Genomic DNA, 19,719 nt, shown 5'->3' with positions numbered 1-19,719 from the left:
CTGTTGCAGTTGCAGTTCTCCGTGGACGTGAGGACCCAGTTCGGTCAACAGTTGTCCACCTGGATTGCTGCTTAGCCTTCGGCATTATAATTCCCGACGCGATGATACAATTAACAAAGTTATGTAGCTAATATAAAGTTAACCAGTTATGAACTCCAAATGTACACAATTCAAAATCCCGTCGCCGTATATAATTACTCTGAAGAACCAAGTTGTATTAAAATGTTCCCTTCTGTAAATCCGATGTGGAATCGAAGTATAATAGTTGCCGACTACAATGTTTCCTCAATAAAGTCCGATAAATTAATTTGCCACCGAATAATGTCTATGACCATCCTCTAAAAAATCTGCAAGGTGAATGAGGATTCTCACGCCAACACCGTGAGAACCAATATATCCCGGCTAAAATAATTCCATATATAAATTCGAAACATACATTGCGCACATTCCTTTTATAGATACGCGTACATGAAAGAAGCCGCGCGGCTGACTCAAAGGGTGTCGGCATGTTAATTGTTTTCTATCAAGATGCCGCTAAGGGTCATCACAGAAGAGAAGCCGCCGCGAACTCGTGATGTCACTGATGAATGTAAACCATTTATATCGCCCTTCGTTCGATAAAATTTCTTATGATGATATATAAATGCGTTCATAACTTAGCACCTTCTTACCTTCAGGTAGGCTTAATCAATCCTAATGATGTACATGAGCATCATACAAGGCAAATAGACAGTGGATGTTTACGTGTGCCTAGATTTCACACTGATTGTTATAAGTGTAGCCCAATTGTTTCTTCCATATTTGAATGAAATAAGCCAGATAATTCATTGAGAACGGCTTCCTCTGTCAATTCATTTAAGAGATTGTTTAAACAAAGTTGTAATTTGTGAATGACTCAGCCGTACATACACTACGTGCATGTTCTGTAATATTTACATGACTTATTCACATAATTGCGACTTAATTAATATTTTCCTATTGACATTACTGTTTACTAGGTTAATGATTATGTTTATTTTGCAAACGAGTATTATTTTTGTAACTGTTCTGTATAAATGTTATAAACGATGTAAATATGTTCATTCAGGGCCCCATGGAAGACCACTTCTTGTTGATGAATGGGCTACCCTGTCAAAAGATTAGAAATAAATAAATAAATAAATAAATAAATTCTCTGTCTCTGTCTCTCTGTCTCTGTCTCACTCACCATCTCACTTTATCTTTCTTTCTCCCTCTATCCCCTCCCCTCACCCCCTTCTCTGTTTCTCTCTGTCTCTCTCCCCTCTCTCTCTCTCTCTCTCTCTCTCTCTAACTTCGACATTAGAGTCTGTGCCAGTGAGTTCAAACCAACACGAATTAATACACCATCGAGTATTTTATAGTTAATAGTTTATCATAAATAAGACATAATTCATTAGTAACATGAATCAATATTAACACTTATTTCATCACGCATTAAGATTCAAAGCGACATATTTTAAGTAGATTGTTCTTTGAAAGGATTTTGACCCCATAATAAATAAGCCAGTTGTTAGCTGTACTAGTTTGTTCTGTCAAGATGCATTCGCTTCCCTATGTTTTCGACGAATTAATCTAAATCGAATCAAACCATACAAAATGTTGTTACAAAAGGAATGAAATGTATGATGCATTGAATATTTTACAGGCCTATATACTTGTCGAGTTAATTCAAATCATCTTATATCACATCCAAACTATAATGTATCAAAACAATAAAATTGAAGAAAAATATTGGGATGTCAGTTGGATATTTAGCACTTTAAATCAGAATCAGAATTAACTAAGGAAAGTGGCACTTGGTCGTCGAGAGATAAAAGCCGATAAATCCTTTCAAAGACTTTTTGAAATGAAGCCCCACTTTCCTTGATGAGGACAACTGCAGAAAAAATAACTAAAGATATCGTCCGGACAATTTATCCTAAGTAAACTACCACTGGACAACTATTCCATAGTATAAGCTATGATGGTGGTTCGTGTGGTAGGAGAATCAAGTAATGGTAGGTGCGGAAGTAGGAGAAGCGGTGGCTGGAGTCATCGGGCTAGTTGTCAGTGTTATTGCTGATGACGGTGAGAGAAGCTAGCGGTTGCAGTGGTAATGGTGGTGGTAGGAACTGTGGTGCTATTGTTGGTGGTAGGACTGGTAGCAAGGGTATTAGAGCCTGTTGTCGGTGTTGCCGATGATAATAGTAAGAGAATCAAGCAGTGGTAGTAGTGTTGGTGTCAGTGGTTGTAGGAAATGAAGTTGTGGTTGCGATGGTACTTGTAGGTGGAGTGGTAGCTGGAACTGTGGAGCTTGTTGTAGGTAGTGCGGCTGTTACCACTGGATGAAAGACGAACATTGAAAATGGACTAATTATAGACCGGAATATAGACCCAAGCGTTCATTTCCTTTACTCAGAGCATTTTCAAATAAATGGTGTAAGAAAGAAAAAAAAAAGAGGATAACAAACAAAAATCTGAATTTAGTTATCTAGACCTCTTTACCTCTACACTGTTACAGGTCCCTGCCTCTCCCCCAATAACATCATTTCCATCTTATTTTTCATTGAGAGAGAAGGATTGAGAGAGGGAGAGAGAGAGAGAGAGAGAGAGGGAGAGAGAGAGAGATGTGGGATGGAGGGGTGGGGTGGGAGCTCATAATTTTTTCCTCTCTCTCTCCTGATGTGGAATTGAGAGAAAAAGAAAATTGTTCCTCCCAACTTCTTTGAAAAGAAATCTTATCATCTTCGCGATCTGGAACATGGAAAGAAATTCGTCCCCCTTCTCCAAAATGTGGAAAATATTTATCCCAACCACCCCTTGTAAAAATTTGGCACCGCCATAATACAGATCGGATGTGACGTCAAATTTGAGACTTACTTGCGCATGGCATGACGTTCTCATTGGATGTGCAGACAGCTTCCATGGCTGCGCATGCGCCTTTGATTGGCGCGCCTTGTGCTGTGCAGACGATGTTTGATCTCTTCGCCATGTTGAGGTAGACTTCGACATTGTCACCGTTCCAATTCGGGATGTACTGCCCTGGTCGTTGCAGGTTGTCGCCGTGCTCTTTCACGTCCTCGATGACGTCGCTGTTGCAGCCACTGATGCCAGGGAACCCCTTCTCTTTGATGTAAAAGCTGCACATCTCGCGGAGATGCTGCGTCATGATTGACGGGGCTGTTGAAGTCGCTTTATATAGTGGGAGTGGTTTTTGTTATGGAGAAAAGGAATACTCGAATTAAAAGGATTTTCGAAACGGAAATAAATAAAAGCTTAAAGCCTATCTGCACTAGTTGGGTCAGGATGGATTACACATGATCAATGACAGGTGGTTATCTCATCAAATTAGCTCTCAAATAACATAAGAAAAAGGGGATCATGAGGGACTAACGGTCACCGATTAGGCATTGTTTGCTATAAAGAGGGCGCAAGTAGCTAAAAGTAGTACAGTGGGACTTTAAGGTGGGCGTGGCGACTGTTAAAAGCTACAGTTAATTTCAGCCAATGAATCATTTAGATACATACAGAGGACCAAAACGAAGAAGGCAATTGGAGTAAATATTAATCTGTTATCTATCAAATTATTTCCAATCAGATTGTCATATAGTTATAAAGAATATATAATCCCCATAACATCGAGGTAGCTAGGGAACTGGTTCAAATTTCTGAATTGCCGTATACATGGTCGAGATTTGGGTGCCTTAAATCATCATATAATTACAGAAATAAAATGATTTGAAATTCAACTTACGATATCCCTTGACAACAGAGAGAGCCATTACGAAGACACATACTGCGAAGATCATGCTCTTCTGTAGAATATATAGGGAAAATGCAATAAATCGTTATACAAAATTTCATTTTTTTTTTTTTTTTAAATCCAAAAAAAAAAAAATTATTTGCATTTTGATTATTATTTTGTGTCAGTCTGGATTTTCCATTCTCTGGTACATTTTGTGTAGTGTACGAGCAATAAAACACACAATATATCAGTTATAGTATAATTTGTACCCAACAACAATTGACTTTATCATTATTACGTTTAAAGTAGGCCTATCACTGGCGTACGATATTGTACATTTTTTCAACTGAACTATTGCAATACCAATCGTTTCTTCGCATTATCTCAAAACACCAATACAATCCAAAAAAGGCAAACGCCCCTCTGTGAATACAGGGAGTATTCCATTTGAACGCCCCCCCCCCCCCCTTCAACGCTGACGACCAGTCGTTCCTGAAACCACGGGGGTTCAGCACGCCGTATTTGTATGTAACATCAAATCATATAATATTCGTCATATGTTGCTGATTACAGAAAACAAACAAACAAATTACGATATCAAATTCAAATAGACTAGTAACTATTTATTCTATACTGAATATTAAAGTTGCTCAGATAAACAAGACTAAATCTTTGACTTACTATGTTTGATGCCATCTTGTATCCAACGGGGATTTTTTCTTTTTCAAGATATCTTGAGAGCTCCTCTGAAACCGGCTTCTAACTGGTGCTGCAATCGAATAGTGAGTCCTGAATTTCTTATCATATTTATACAAGTTATCTAATAATGCTACTTCAAGAAACATTAAGACTTGCCCAGTATCTAGAAAAATAACTGGCCTTGCAAATCAAGCATATGAGGAATTCCTGACGTTTCGCATGGCAAAGATCACAATACCCTTTTGATGCCCTTTATTGATTCGTCGTGCCCCTGAATAATCTATTTCATGTAAATGATTGAAATCATTAATGTTGTACATAATTCATTGTGTATTTGGCAAGTGAAACATAACTTGTATTCATTGTGAAGATGAAACAATTGTTTAAACAGGCAGGTTGAATGATTCAATAGCAGGTTTCATTTGGCGTCTTCTCGGTACATTGTCATGTCTTGTCAGTGCTTTTGGTTTTCTTCCTAGTTTTGCGTCCAAAAAAGAGGCCCTTTTGACTGCAGCTATTTGCTTCACATGAAGGAGAAATCTTGAAGTGAAATGTGTATAAACCTATTCTTCTCCTCTTCATGTGTTTCATCTTATTCAAAGTTTAATGCACTTTCCCTTTTACTCCTTATCAATCTTTTCTTCTTCTCTCTGCTTTTGCTCTTCCTGCCTTTCTCCATGATGCAGTCTTATACTTTCTCTTTCTTAGCGGGTCTCTCGGTTTATTGCCATTTGGTCTACAACCAGTTTGTCTACCAGTTCGTCTACCAGTTCGTCGAAATTGTGACTCGTGTCTGATTTGTTTCCATACCATACAACTCAAATTGATTCTTCCGTGGCCATCTCTCCCCCCCCCTCTCTCTCTCTCTCTCTCTCTCTTTCTCTCTCTCTTTCTGTCCCTCTCTGCCTTGCCCTCCTCTCTCCCCTTCTCTTCCCCTCTCACTCACTCACTCAGTCTATCTCTCTGTCTTTCTCTCTCTCTCTCTCTCTCTCTATATATATATGTATATCAATCTTTCTCACACATACTCTCCCTCTCTCTCTCTCTCTCTCTCTCCCTCTTGCTGTCAATGTTATCTCTTTCATCCCACTTCTGTCTGTGTCTGTCTGTCTGTCTTTCTGTCCTTATTTCTTTCACTGTAGATCCTTGTTTATCCCCCTTTCCATATATGTCTGTTTGTATTGCCTCTCCCCTCTGTATGTCTGTCTGTCGCTCCCTCTCCTCCTCTTTTTATACTGCCCTTTTCATCATGTAAGTATTCAAACTGATGTATCCGGAATCAATTTTTGTCTGAATGCCCATCGTCCAATTCACCTTTTCAGATGTTCACCTTTTCCTCCGACTATTATTTCGACCAATGTTCATGTACATTCATATTCACATGTTACAGTCAAGTAAATTCGTGTATACTTCTGTTTAAAACATGAGTTACCTTTTTATTACATGATTTGCTATTTCATATTACACGATTTTTACATAGTCACAAATAAAAACAAGAAAAATGTACATGCAGAAAAACATAAACAAAAAATAAACAAACAAAAATAATAGTACCCCATAACATAAAAGAAAAAAAGAAGAAATATCAAATTTCTAAAATCTACTGTATCATACATTAAACAAATGTTAATGGAATTTTGCTTGATTTAACTATTTTTTTTTAAAGGGTTTACAGTCTAACTCTCTTCTCAATGTTTTAGATAAAAACTGCGCTCAATCAAAGAGAATGAACAAAAAAAAAGGGATGCATCGCTTGACAATTATAAGGCCTCGTTTTCTCTTATCGAAATTTGTAATGTGGCATGCACATCGAAAGGCGAGAAATGTTTGGCCCACAAATTTTAAACTAAGACTGTCGATATCTCTAAATTTGATGGTTGATAGTATTCATCAAACAGATCAATTAGTAGGAAAGAATTTTTTGGGAGGTTAGGTACCGGTCAACTTTGAAAGAAAGAAACAATAAATATGGTTGACGATGAGAAATAATACTTCTGGTAGTAATGATTTGATTTTAAATCCCCTTTTCCATTCGAAATTATAACGCACGGGTGCTGAATAATGACGTAATACCATTATATGCAATACTCATGAATGGTTTCTTCAGAGGTCGCTACAGTATTAAAAACTGGAAAACCATTTTCTTTGAGGGAAACCACAAGTTCAAGCGAAACTCTTCTGGGTGCTTTGGTTTACTGGGTATTGGTGACGGTTGCCATTTCTGCAAAAGTAGAGGCAAAAGAAAGAAAATTAATATATTTTTTATTCATTCATTCTTTCATTTATCTATGTTTAGTTATTTAGCTGTTTAGTTCATTTCTTCTTATTTTTTTGTTTGTCTATTCATTTAATTATTCATTAATCTATGTATTTATTTCATTTTTTCATGTGAAGAACATTTATGCAATCACATACTAAATCTCTCCCTCATACACAATTCTGGATCTTTCTCTATTGTGCCTATCTACACTGGACCTTGCTCAAGCCAACCTATGGCAATTTATATATTTCTGTATTTTGAGTAAACATTGCAATTATGATGATATTACGTAATTAGTCTTGTGAACAGTTGCTATTAATAGCAACTTATTAGCGATTGCAACTATTTACATAATATGAAGGAGAGTGTAAACTTGCGATTGATTGGAGGACTTACAAATCGATTCGGACCAATCGCAACTCTTAAAATACCATTGAGCCCTAAGCATGATTTCCTTGGGACATACAATGGAGAAATGAAATTGCCTTTGAGTTAACTTCTCGAAAGTCTTCGCAATCGTGTTTTAATTTAATGACTCACCCTTGCAGTACATCACGTTGGCTTGCTCGTTACAGACTGCCTCCATGGCCGAGCACCCATCCTTCAAGTTCGTCACGTTCTCGCCGTCGGGTGAGTAGCACATCTTGCCCTCCTCGGCCTCTTCCAGGTAATCCTCGATCTTCTCGCCGTCGATGCCGCCGAGTCCCTCGATCTCGTCGGCTTCGTCCATGACTTCCTCGATGACGTCGGGGTCGCACTTGCCTCCCTCGTCCATGAGCTCTTCCATGAACAGGCCGCACGCCGCGTCGAGGTGGAGCGAGATCTTCGATGTGAAAACTGTGGCACGCGTGGTATGGGAGTTAAAGTGGTATATGAATTACTTCCGGTTAGGGATAAGTTAATTATGATTGCTTCCTTAAGTGACGAGGGACGAGTGATGGGTCCAGCTAGTATCGGTGTCATGGGTGGGGGTGGGGAGGGGGTCGTACATCGATCGGTCTTACCAAATAAGTGAAATGTGAAAGGATAATACATAATACATGTTGAAAAAGAAGCATTCTTCTTCTATTAACGTTGCCCTCCCTTCCTTTCTTTTCTTTCTTTCTATCGCTTGTTTTACTTCGTAATTTGTCTCTTTTTGCCATTCGTGGCCGGGGATTGCACCCCATCCACCTGTAGCTAGGTTACCACTTTACGTGCAGCCACCAACTCAAACAAGGAAGCCATTGGTGTAACAAGCTTGATAATCATTTTTGTTATTGGTTCTGGATATATATACATATAAACTAAAGACTCGACTTACCCATAGCGTCGGTGGTCCTTATAGCTGCACCAGCTATGACTACCAGACAGAGGATTGCAGCAACATTCATCTGAAAATATAGAAGGAAAGAAAGTAAACTCCAGTGTACCTACATAAAATCAAACATTTCAAAAAGTAAATTAGATGTAATAGCAAAGACGTAAAAGCAGAACAAGTACCGCAGTCAACAGTATCTGTATTATTTTCATTAAACAAGTACACGGTATACTTGGAGTCGGACTTGCCAAGAAAGAAAATAAATCCCAATAAAGGCAATAAATATCTTAAAGTTACTGCTATCTTTCCAATTTTGTTTAGAATGATGAATATTTCCTAATACATATTGTGATTGTACTCAGTAATCTGTGACTTTCCATACACATCATAAACTTGAGATGGATTAAGATAGTAATCCATGTGTTAGTGCTTTACTGTCGGCTCAATTATCATTTAAAAAGTTTATTCATTACTTGGTCTTCGAACCCGAACTTACCGAAATGCCCATGGTAGGATGTCGCCCTCTTGAGTTTGGACCAAAAAAAAATCAAATAGAGTTTGAGAAGCGTTTAGTCGATATCTTGCAAACTCGCTTAAAGTTGAGTAGAGCTGTTTTCTTTCTGTGTAGAGGCAACCAGTGAAGCCGAATGAAGTTGCAGAAGACATGCCCAGCATTTTATACATTCGTATTAACCTCGGAAAATTGGATATAATTCTATTCATTTATCGAGAAATCGATCAATAAAGTTTACGAAATGCGCCCTGAGCGCGTAGCCTATGGATGCAAGAAGGATGATCCCGGGAGATACGCCGGTCATTTAGTTGACGATGACCATCACTGAGAGATTAACAACATGAACGGCTTAAGCTGGCCACATTTATCCAACTGAGGCTGTGTTATGAACATGTGTTATAAAATGTGTCTATTTTCCAAAGTTTTTTTTACATGAATGTAAGGTCGACATTACTGATATGTGTCTTTTCGTGGGGTCGTGTGATCATCATAATAATAAATTATACACATACCAAAGTTGATCTCGAAGACAACGATTTGTTTAATATCAGGTGTAATAAAGGGCAGATTGTTTTTCGATAACGAGGCAGTTGACCCTTAATAGTGACCAAATTACTTTAATTGATAAAGTTATAACCCTATAGATTAAGATCATGATAAAGAAAAAAATCATGTAATATAGGGATTATCTAGAATTCTATTGAAGTGAGAGTGACAACATTTATGATAACAACATCGATGTTCATCATAACATCATGATATCCTTATTCCTGAAAACCATTAATCTTCCTAAAATGTTATGTAAAAAGTGAAACATTAAGATTGACTGCCATTCATTTGTTCATTCATTCATTTGTTCATTCATTCTTTTATTCATTAATTTGTTCATTCATCGATTGATTTATTCTTTTTTCTCTGTTTCCTCCAAACATAACTTTCACTTTAGTGAGAAAAATAGCATTTCTAAAATACCATAAACTACTTCTACTTCTTATACGACTACTGCGACAACAACAGTACTTCAACTACTACTCATACTACTACTACTACTACTACTACTACTACTACTACTACTACTACTACTACTACTACTACTACTACTACTACTACTACTACTACTACTATTACTACTACGACTACTACTACTACTACTACTACTACCACTACTACTACTATTACTACTACGACGACTACTACTACTACTACTACTACTACTACTACTACTACTACTACTACAACTACTACCACTACTAAAAAAAAATCAAAGTAGTCGTTCTCTCGTCTCTCTCTCTCTCTCTCTCTCTCTCTCTCTTTTTTAATCTGTCACCTATCCGTAAAATAGCCGCAATTTCTAATTCGATTTCCTCCTCTATCTCTCTCGTTCTCTTTTGCCCTAATCCCTTCTCTCGCTAACGCTCTCCTGAGTCTCTCCACTCCCCTCTTCCCTCTGTCTCTGTCTCTGTTATTGTCTCTTTCTCTCTCTCTCTCTCTCTCTCTCTCTTTCTGTCTCTCTTTCTTTATGTCTCTCCATCTCTCTTAATTCTTGTTCTACTTGTTCTTCTTGATCTTGTTCTTGTTCTCGTTATTTTTCTCTTTCTTCTTCTACTTCTTCCTCTCCTCTCCCTCCTCCTTCTTCTTCTTCTTCTTCCACTTCTGTTCTTCTTCTTCTTCCAATTCTTACAAGTCATAATTATACTTCTAATTTAAGCATCAGAAATCAACAAATAATTCAATTGTTTACTGCATATCTCTCTGAGTTCATTTCATTACTTTTCTTGTATGTTGACATTTTTTAAAAACATTTTAATACTACACGTTTTTTGGTTAATTTCCTAATTATTAGAATATAAAAAAATTCACAAGACTTTAATTTTTATGTATCTGATTACCGCACAATGATTACAAAAAATGTAAGTGATACAAATAACGAATTACCAAAAGTAAAAACCATTTTTTTCTAATTTCTGTTACATGAATATACAATGACAATTTTGCTAGGGGAGGGGATAACATCGCAATAAATTTCATACCTCATTGTAACAAATGTAATAATGTCAAACTCGTCAGAATACATGAAACGTATCAATTACATTTAGAGAACCTTAAAGCTCGCTTATGAAGTGACGGTCGCTCGGATATTGATAATTTCACGGGGAGGGGTGGGGTGCAGCCCAAACCCTTCTTCCAAAGCATTTTTGTTCTGAGTATGTACAAAAAATTGATATCTCCAGTTATTGTCTTTAAGTCTCATAAAGCCGTTCCTTTTAAAGTTCTTGACGTTCACCTAAACGCATGAGATTGAAATGTTCAGTGCAGTTGTTTTGGGGGTTTGTTTTCATGTTTGAAATTAATTAATTATTACTAAATAAATCGTCTACATTTGCCACTCCATACCCAGGAGATAAATGTGACCCGGTAGGATGAAGAAACCCTTTGTGATATTAATTACCATTTGCCCTCGAGGTGACCATATGGTAGGAATGTTCCTCAGGGGTTGGAGATGGTGTACATTGTGAATGTGAATGAATTCAACAACGGGGTAATATTGATTTCTGTAAAGTGCTCAGAGACGGAATTACAAAGAGTTTATAAACCCAGATTTTTTTTATTTATCATTAATATCTTCTTCTTCTACTTCTACTTCTACAATTATTATTATCATTTCAAGTAACATTTTATTATTTTCATTTGTAGTATTACTGTTGTTATTGTTGTTATCATTATTATAATTATCATTGGCAGTATTATTATTATTATCATTATTGTTATTATTATCATTATTATTATTCCCTTATCCTTCTTCCTCCTCTCCCTCTTCTCTTTTCTTCTTCTTCTTCTTCTTCTTCTCTCTCTCTCTCTCTCTCTCTCTCTCTCGCTCTCTTTATCTCTCTTCCTCCATCTCCTTCGTACGCAATATGTATATCTGTTAGCTAGTGTCCCTCTTCCTCTGTCTCTCACTCATCGTCAATTTCCCTTAATTGTAGATATTTCATCTTCATCACTATCCTCAGCCTCTTTACTTCACAGTTCTGTCATCACGTCAACTCATTCTGTTCTCAATTTCCATGACTGTCAACACATTTCATTTATTAACAACCATTGAAACAAAATATTTATCTTTAACCAAATAAAGGTCATGGTTTGGGTGTCAATTTTATTAAGTTCTATACTATTCGACCAAAATGTACACAAAAATCAACCTTTTACTAATATACACAAATCAAAGGGAAATGAAAATAGTACATGTACCAAAATTATACATAAATCGAATGAATATCAACAACGATCTTCTGAGACGGTATCTCTTAAAACAGTTTGCATTTCTATGGATAAGGTATGGAAGGAGGGGTGTTAACGTTTTATATCTTTGTTAGTTCCTTATACTTTTATACTGCTTAAAACTCAAACGATTAGCATATTATTTAATGGTATTGTAATAACCTATTAGATCTATATTTTGATGTCTGGAAAGTCTAAGTAGATTTAAAAATATTTACAATCTTTGTTGCATTGCAATTGAACAAAAGCTAAATGATAGAAAAATTGATAGCAAATCAAATCATATAAAATAAAACTAAATCTCATCGAATCAAACCAAATCAAATTTGAGTCAAATCGAATCAAATCAAATCAAATCAAATCGAATCGGATCGAATCGAATAAAATCGAATAAAATCAAATCAAATCAACTTAAATCAAATCAAATCATATCAATTCAATTCAAATAAAATCCAAGATGACCTGGAAGCCGTGAATTGCCGTGCCAAAGCCTGTGTGGACCACTGGACGGGACTTGTGTAGTGACTCGATAAGAAGAAGAATTCAAATCAATTTAAATAAGATTGAATTAAATTAAATTAAATTAAATTAAATCAAATCAAATCAAATCAAATTAAATCAAATATAATCAAATCATATGAAATAGAAAATTGCAGCATGTTGAGAAAAGTCTATTCGATCACGGGTTTAGGATTCTCCAAGAATCTTCAGTCGATCCTTTTAGGCCTAGTAGTTGTCTTGAGTGTGGTGTTAGGAGTCTCGGTGGTCACGCTGGCCATTTCTATAAAAATAGAAAATAAACAATATGTATAAATATAAGTAGAGGGGTTAACATCATTATCACACCTTTGGAAGACATGTAAAATTGATCAGGCCTAAACACGGAGAAGCTTTTATTCTCCGGAGGTGTCATGGTATAAAGTGGTTCATTTATTTGACTCTCAATCCTAGGGTTGAGGGTTCAAATCCCAGCCCGGCATCTACGTCCTTTTGCAAGATATTAATTCAATTCAATTACAGGGCTCACATTAAGAGCAGTATTGGTACTGATGTTGCTACCCTATAGGCAGATAAGACCCGATTTTTATTGGAGGGGGCCTAACAGAGAAAGAAGAAGGCGAGAACAAGAAGAAGATTAAGTTCATATTAAGTTCATACTCGTATGTGGCCTCAAGATAGCCCAATAGACAGGCTAAATTGCATTTTAAAAGATATTTTTAATGATGTAAAATGCATATTTGGCTTCAGAATCTCTAAATTTTAGGATAGAGATTATAATTTATAAAGCACTTTTAAGGAGTTCAAATTTTAAAAAGGAAATAAGTTTCTTGTAAAAGCTTTCGAAAACAGGTAATAATTAAACTGACCATGCTGATTGCATAGATTATTTGTCAACAAACTATTACTACTTACGTGAGCAGTACATGACGTTCTCTTTGCCGGTGCAGACGGCATCCATGGTTGCACACCCATCCTGCAGCTTTAACACATTGGCCCCATCAGGAGAGAAGCACATCTTGCCCTGCTCGGCCTCTTCCAAATAGCGTTCGATCATGTCGGGATTGGCGCCGGGTAGTTCGATCTCGTCGACTTCGTCAATGACCTCCTCGATGACGTCGGGATCGCACTTGCCTCCTTCGTCTAAGACCTCCTCGGCAAACAGGGGACACGCATCGCTCAGGTGGAGAGCGATCTTCGATATGAATACTGCGAGTGACGAAAAACAGTAGAATTCATTTATATCAGCATGAATTTAAATGAAAGGTTTAAAAACATCGGACATTACCTTAACCCTCAAAGGGCCGTGGTGGATTCCACCCTGTAATTTTTCAGCGATAACGCGGATTTCTTTGTCGTGCTTTTAGGACTTGTAAGCCCCGAGTCTACCACATTTTTTGTCGCAAAATTCATAAAATGCGGGCAATGGGTTTATACTGCACAACATCCCAAAACTTCCCGCAGTCCTCGTCTAGATTACAATGTTCCTATATTGATACACACGAAGTCTGACGAATTATTTAGGGGATCGCTTTTATTGATATTAACATCATATACCCTATTGCTGCTGAATTACTCTCTATATACTTGCCACATTTACGTTTATAATGGCACAAGTATAAAAGACGTTTTGATATGTTTTTGTCACTTCTCACATATTTTTTAAAGATGAGCCCCCCCCCCCCCCACCTCCTCCTCCTTGATAGGATACGACCCTGGCCGTTCATAATTATGGTTTGATTCACTCAAAACACTCACCCATGGCATGAGAGTCCTCAATCACGGTGGAAGCAAGGAACACCAGGCAGAAAACAGAAGCAAGCTTGATCTGAAGATGAAGAGGGAAAAAAAAGGAAACATAAAGATCATCATCGTGTTTTATAATCAATCGACAAATTCAATTCAACTCAATTCAATTCGTATTTATTTTATTTGTATTTTTTTTAAATTATTATTTATCTTGTAGCGCAGTAGAATATATACCTAATGTTGGAGAGTTTCTGCGCTCTATAAATGTACTATTATTATTATTTCATTTCCAACAGAAAGATTAAAAAAAGGTATTACAGATAGGCCTATTATTACATCAAGTATAAAAAAAATGTATGTACATATTCATTTTTTTCTTCTTGGTAATTATACAAATACACTTTACATATAATACAATTATTACGATTGATATTTTATGGAAATGCATTGAAATAATATTTTAGACTACATGTTATAGTTTATCATTGTTAGGTGTTAAAAGGAGAGTGTGACCATGCGCTCGCAAAGCATTAAAAAATCAACCGAAGGCATTTCAGAAGCAATTGTGCATCGCCTATCAAAATATGCGAACATGACAATATCCTCATAATGTACTTCGAACATGATTTTTATAGGCAAAACAAGCGGGTGCAAAACTTGACCTAAGTTGCTTTCTTTATAAGTCTTTGCGATTGTGGAAGTGTATCAGACTAAACTAATTTAACACATTTCTGTCGATCAATTCACATTAACTTTCCTTGGCTTAAAGTTTTTATCCTAAACATGAATACATAAAAGTTAATCGTTCTTCCTATGAAAGTATTTAAAACACCGAAGACCCGATATTTTGCTTCGGGCGCGAAGATTCCTGAGCCACTGCTAATTAATGCTAATCTTGATCGGGAAATTCTTGGGTAAAGTCGGTGGAGACTGAAAGAAACACTAGGTTCAACTTCAATTCATCGAAAATCATGAGCATTACAATTCTGCAAAATATCGTGAAATCACTCCACAACCTATTTCGGGATAGAAGAAAAAAATTCAAAATACTGAACAATTCTGATAATTAAAAAACTGATAATAACGAAAAATGATCGATACACGAGCTAATGACTCAACTTACCGAAATACCCATACTGATTATCTGACCTCTCTTGTTAATAATCTGGAAGTGAATTAATACAATTGAGGTGACTTAATTAGTCTGCCGAGAGTTGAACAACACAAACGGTGACGGTAGTTTAAATGCGGGTTGCCAATTTAGATCTAGTTGTTTCAAGTCCGTGGAAGTCCGAAAGATGAATGATGTTAAGACATGAAGAGCAAGACTTTTTATAATTTTCCATCAACCTCGATAATTTTAATTTCATGTAAATAAATTTTAGTGAAATTATGTCCCCAGGACTCTGATTTACAAGATAATCGCAAAACATCTGTTTAAGCAAATGGCGAGCAGAACATGAACGACCGTTCACAGCTACATTTAGTTCGTCCCTCAAAACGGTTGACATTCAGAGTTTTATCAAGTTGATCAATATGAATGACATTTAATACTGGGGGACAAACAGTTTCGTAACGTGGATAAATTGTTATCTCGGACGCGAGAGCACATGTATTGTCTGAAAGAAGGTCTACCTTCACTATAGCTTGTAGATAAGCCCACGTTCAGCATTATTTCACTGTCATTTTGAGGGTGTGGGCAAACAATAAACCTTGCATGTGCACTTGTTATTATTAATAAAGTGATTAAAAGGATCATAATTATGGCCAAGAGGGCAATGATAGAATATTTCGGGAGTATAGGGAAATGCTAACGCCGAATTCAAATAACTACATAATTTACTATGCATATATTGTTGTGTTATCTAGTGATCTCGGAGTTTTCAATTTTGTTTGTATGACGGAAGGTGTTTAGCACACCTATGTGTCTATTTATTTGTGTTTTTATTTTATTGATAACAGTCCTAAAATAAGAATAAAATAATTTAGCGCCAATTGCAGTTTTAAAACAAATCTGATTATTGAATAATCTTGTTTTCCCTATCATATATGAAGACTTCTTCTTAAAGTCATACAAAATGTTGATTGGACGCAAAGGAACAAAACAAAGAGTGGGAGGGGGGGGGGGGGTAAATAAACCTACCAAATTTCGGACACATCTTAGATGGCAGAACGGAGAGTTCCAATATCTCAAGCATAATATTGTTTCTTCTCAATTTGTTTATTCACATTAAAATTCAAAATAAAGAATATGTGATAATTCCCCTCAAAAGTTGGACGAGAAATTCGTTTTTTTTAATGGAGAAATTAGTCCAGCGGGGCAGACAGCATATGTGCCCCAGTCTTGTCAGAGGCTTCAAAGACATGATTGAAGTAAATTCGTTCATTGTTTTAGTTTAACACCCTTTTAGTATTTTTATATGGCTTTGACCAACACTACGCGTATTCAAGAAGAAAAACATGGGAAATCAGATTTGTTCAAATTCAAAGAAAACTCAACCAAGCAAAACAATTAACCTGTATATCATGGAAAGTAACTATGTTCTTTTTATTCCGATGGTTACAATATGGACTTTCTGAAAATACATTTTCTTCAAAACCTCTTTTCGGCCCGTTATTTTTCAATTCCAAACACTTTTCTTTTTATAAAGGGAGGGGAAACCTACACAAAACCGCGTAGTGACTGAAAATGTTCTGAAGCAAAAAGCTACAGCCAGACGTTTCCGAGTTTACGAGTGTCCCTTTAAAATATAAACGTTGGCGAAGCCCTAGATTACAAGGGTAATCCCCGTAATTTGTATAGAGGTCGTGCAAGGACACGGAGCCGTAGTCTGCAGTCTCCAGGCGTAGTAGATTTTGATATGATGTCATTATTGATAAAATGCTGTCGGTAAGTGCTATTCAGATGTTTTCCAAATCCGTTGTACTGATAACTGTGCTCCCATACCCCTCTCTCTCTCTCTCTCTCTCTCTCTCTCTCTCTCTCTCTCTCTCTCTCTCTCTCTCTCCCTCTCCCCCTCTCTCCCCTCTCGCTCTCTCTCTCTCTCTCCCCCTCTCGCGCTCTCTCCCTCTCTTTTTCTCTGTGTGCACACTTTCGTATCTTGTTTATTCTTCAGTGCGACATATTTCAGAAAAAATATAAACTTTGTGACACGGATCATCCATTTGGCAATCCACCAGTTGGCATTACGCCATCCTGGTAATTAAATATTGTGTTCACAAACATAATTATTTTAATTCATTGTTATGACATTCTTCATTAGTGTCTTTGTATTCACGTTATGTTATGAAATAAAAAAAAATGTTTCCAATAAGCTGCATATTATTTTGTGCCTTAATTTCGTCACTTCAAGACAAAATATTGGATAAAACTTCATGTGCAGCACCTTAATGTGACCCCACATACACTGAGGTAACAAAAAAGTTCAAGAGTGAAATACAATGTTGAAAGCAGGCTTTTATCAAAGCACCCATTATTGAGAGTTTTTAAAAATCAGGATCTTTCGTCTTCTTTGTGCATGGCTAATCATCAACAAAACGGAGCCAAGTCCTTTTCAATTCGGGTTGTTGCTACGGCAGGCAGCCAGTGGAACGAATTCGTTTAATCAAATACAAGCATTACTTTGAACAAACATAACTTTGTTATTCCTGGCTCATGTTTGGTGTCATATAAAAGGGCAGAAAATAAACTTTCTATAAATTTGATTTTCTCTTTGGAATTGTGGTACCCTCTCTTCAAATTAATGACTCATGCGTGAAATATGCATCATTTGAGTTGCATCAAATGAAAGAGGAGGATCTCAGTTTCACAAACTTGTGTCATTTGTTAATTATGATTGTGATTAAGTTATGATAAAACATCGATAATTCTCGGTTTCGTTTCTTTTGGTACGCACTGTAGTGTATGGTTAACAAAAGTCGCCCTCACCACTGGAGTCCAGATGGCATGGGTATTTCAAAGAAAAAAAATCAGTATGTTTTTTTTTTCTTCTCTCCCAAGAGTAGGAGGGCCAGGCTGTGACCCCTTGGCAACCTCCCCCCCCCCCCCCCCCTCTCAACAAAAAATAAATAAATAAATAAATAATAAAAAAAATAAAAATAAAATAATTATAGTCGTTCACGTGGCAAGATTTCGATATACCTTGCCAGGCCAGGTTTACTTGACACAATGATAAAGTGCGATCCCCTCCTGTCGACATCAAGGTCCTGTCACTTGGCGAAGCCTTTATGGTAACCATGGTAATGATTATGCTAATTTATGGTACATTGTATTAATCGCATCCATGAAACTTCAAACCAACTCAAAGAATCGGTCGTAATTACTATGTTTATATTTTTTTCTATCAAGTTTCTTACGATTGTTTCTATGAATCCAAGGATTTATGGTCAATTCTGGATCGTGTATAGTTATGTCCCTTTTTCAGTGAACGCACACTGTCTGACAAGTCTTCACTAAGCACGGATATAAAAGGGAGATCACTTCAAAATTGCGTGTAATTGAGCATATTCATTTTCAGATTTATGACCTATATATCATCAGGATAATTATTTCCAGATTTTTCTTTAAACCATGACATCAAAGGTAAGAAGTATCATCTGCTTCGTGCGATCTATTTTTGTTAACTGTTTACTCTTTTTTTAATTAAATGGATGTATCACTTTCTATGTCTGAAATTGATAATTTTAATTTTAAATAGATCGAGAAAAAAGTTCAAATGTTAATTCCAATACTTTAACACCAATATTAGATACTTTAAATTTGAATTACTATACATTTACCCAAAAGTATTTGTATTGAACAATAAGATAACCCTTTAACGACCCCTCCTTCTTTTTAAACCTTTCGCAGATGAAAATTTCACCATTCCTTCTGGCTGCCTTCTTGGTCTTGGCTGTAACGCAAAACACAAATGGTAAGATATTGTCAATTTGTATAATCTTACTATATATTTTATATATTTTATATATTTCATGATACACGTGGTATAGTGGAAATCAGGCACATCAGGCATGACTCAGAATTATAAAAAAAAGGGGGGGGGAGGGGAGAGGTATATAATCTTTTCCAAAGAACATTTTTAAATCCATATTGCCCTTACAAACTCTTTCAGTGATAGGGGGAAGGGGAAAGGGTGCAATATTTTTTTTTATAAGTGTTTTATCCCCCCCCCCCCCCTCCAGTGCAGGTTTGCTCAATCAAAGAAGAGGGGGACAAGAAGAAAGAAAATTATTAATATGAATTTTGTTATTTGTTTGTTTCCACCCTCCCTATTTTTTCTCACTTTTTATCATTAGTGGGCCGCAGCCGTTTTGCCTACAAGAAATATATACTAACACGACAAAATGTGGGTTACCTTTTAACCTAATACAACGAATGCACGTAGTCTGTAAATTATTTTCTGACGAGTGAGGTCACTTAGGCCAGCGACCAAAACTTTGGCGGCGATATAATTTAATTGGCAGCTGCAGTTGATTATGGATTCGAATGTCTGGAGAAAAAATTATTTGTTCTTAGAAGTCCATTGTTGTGCAAACATTGTTCAATTAACTATGTTTTGTTATAACCTTCAAAACTTTCAGAAGAGAATTTTTCTTCCTGTTCTTTTGTTCCCTGGGAGTTTGACGCCAGCACCCCGTCCCTTCTCACTCTCTCTTCTTTTTTTCTTCTTTTTTAA

The 19,719-nt window shown here is 36.4% G+C and overlaps 3 protein-coding genes across 3 annotated transcripts in view; 1 reads left to right on the top strand and 2 right to left on the bottom strand.

Moving 5' to 3' along the window:
* Positions 1 to 6,116: 6,116 nt before the first annotated feature.
* On the bottom strand, positions 6,117 to 8,512 carry LOC105442044. Its single transcript, XM_011673796.2, has 4 exons — positions 8,501 to 8,512; positions 8,008 to 8,077; positions 7,245 to 7,541; positions 6,117 to 6,665 (listed from the first exon to the last, which is right to left on the bottom strand). The coding sequence occupies exons 1-4, from the start codon at positions 8,510 to 8,512 to the stop codon at positions 6,637 to 6,639; spliced, it is 408 nt and encodes a 135-aa protein (XP_011672098.2). The 3' UTR covers positions 6,117 to 6,636.
* A 3,913-nt stretch (positions 8,513 to 12,425) lies between these two features.
* LOC105442045 lies at positions 12,426 to 15,179 on the bottom strand. The gene is made up of 4 exons (XM_030991198.1): positions 15,168 to 15,179; positions 14,054 to 14,123; positions 13,211 to 13,504; positions 12,426 to 12,578 (listed from the first exon to the last, which is right to left on the bottom strand). The coding sequence occupies exons 1-4, from the start codon at positions 15,177 to 15,179 to the stop codon at positions 12,505 to 12,507; spliced, it is 450 nt and encodes a 149-aa protein (XP_030847058.1). The 3' UTR covers positions 12,426 to 12,504.
* A 3,435-nt stretch (positions 15,180 to 18,614) lies between these two features.
* LOC105442046 overlaps positions 18,615 to 19,719 on the top strand; it is a 2,755-nt gene continuing 1,650 nt past the window's right edge. The window contains exons 1-2 of the mRNA XM_011673798.2: positions 18,615 to 18,626; positions 18,894 to 18,957. Coding sequence (XP_011672100.2) covers positions 18,615 to 18,626; positions 18,894 to 18,957 — 76 coding nt within the window. The remainder of the gene's footprint in view (positions 18,627 to 18,893; positions 18,958 to 19,719) is intronic.

Source organism: Strongylocentrotus purpuratus, unplaced genomic scaffold, assembly GCF_000002235.5.
Source record: "Strongylocentrotus purpuratus isolate Spur 01 unplaced genomic scaffold, Spur_5.0 spur5_scaffold_2, whole genome shotgun sequence".
Taxonomy (NCBI): Eukaryota; Metazoa; Echinodermata; class Echinoidea; order Camarodonta; family Strongylocentrotidae; genus Strongylocentrotus; species Strongylocentrotus purpuratus.
This window is presented reverse-complemented; position numbering and strand designations above follow the sequence as displayed.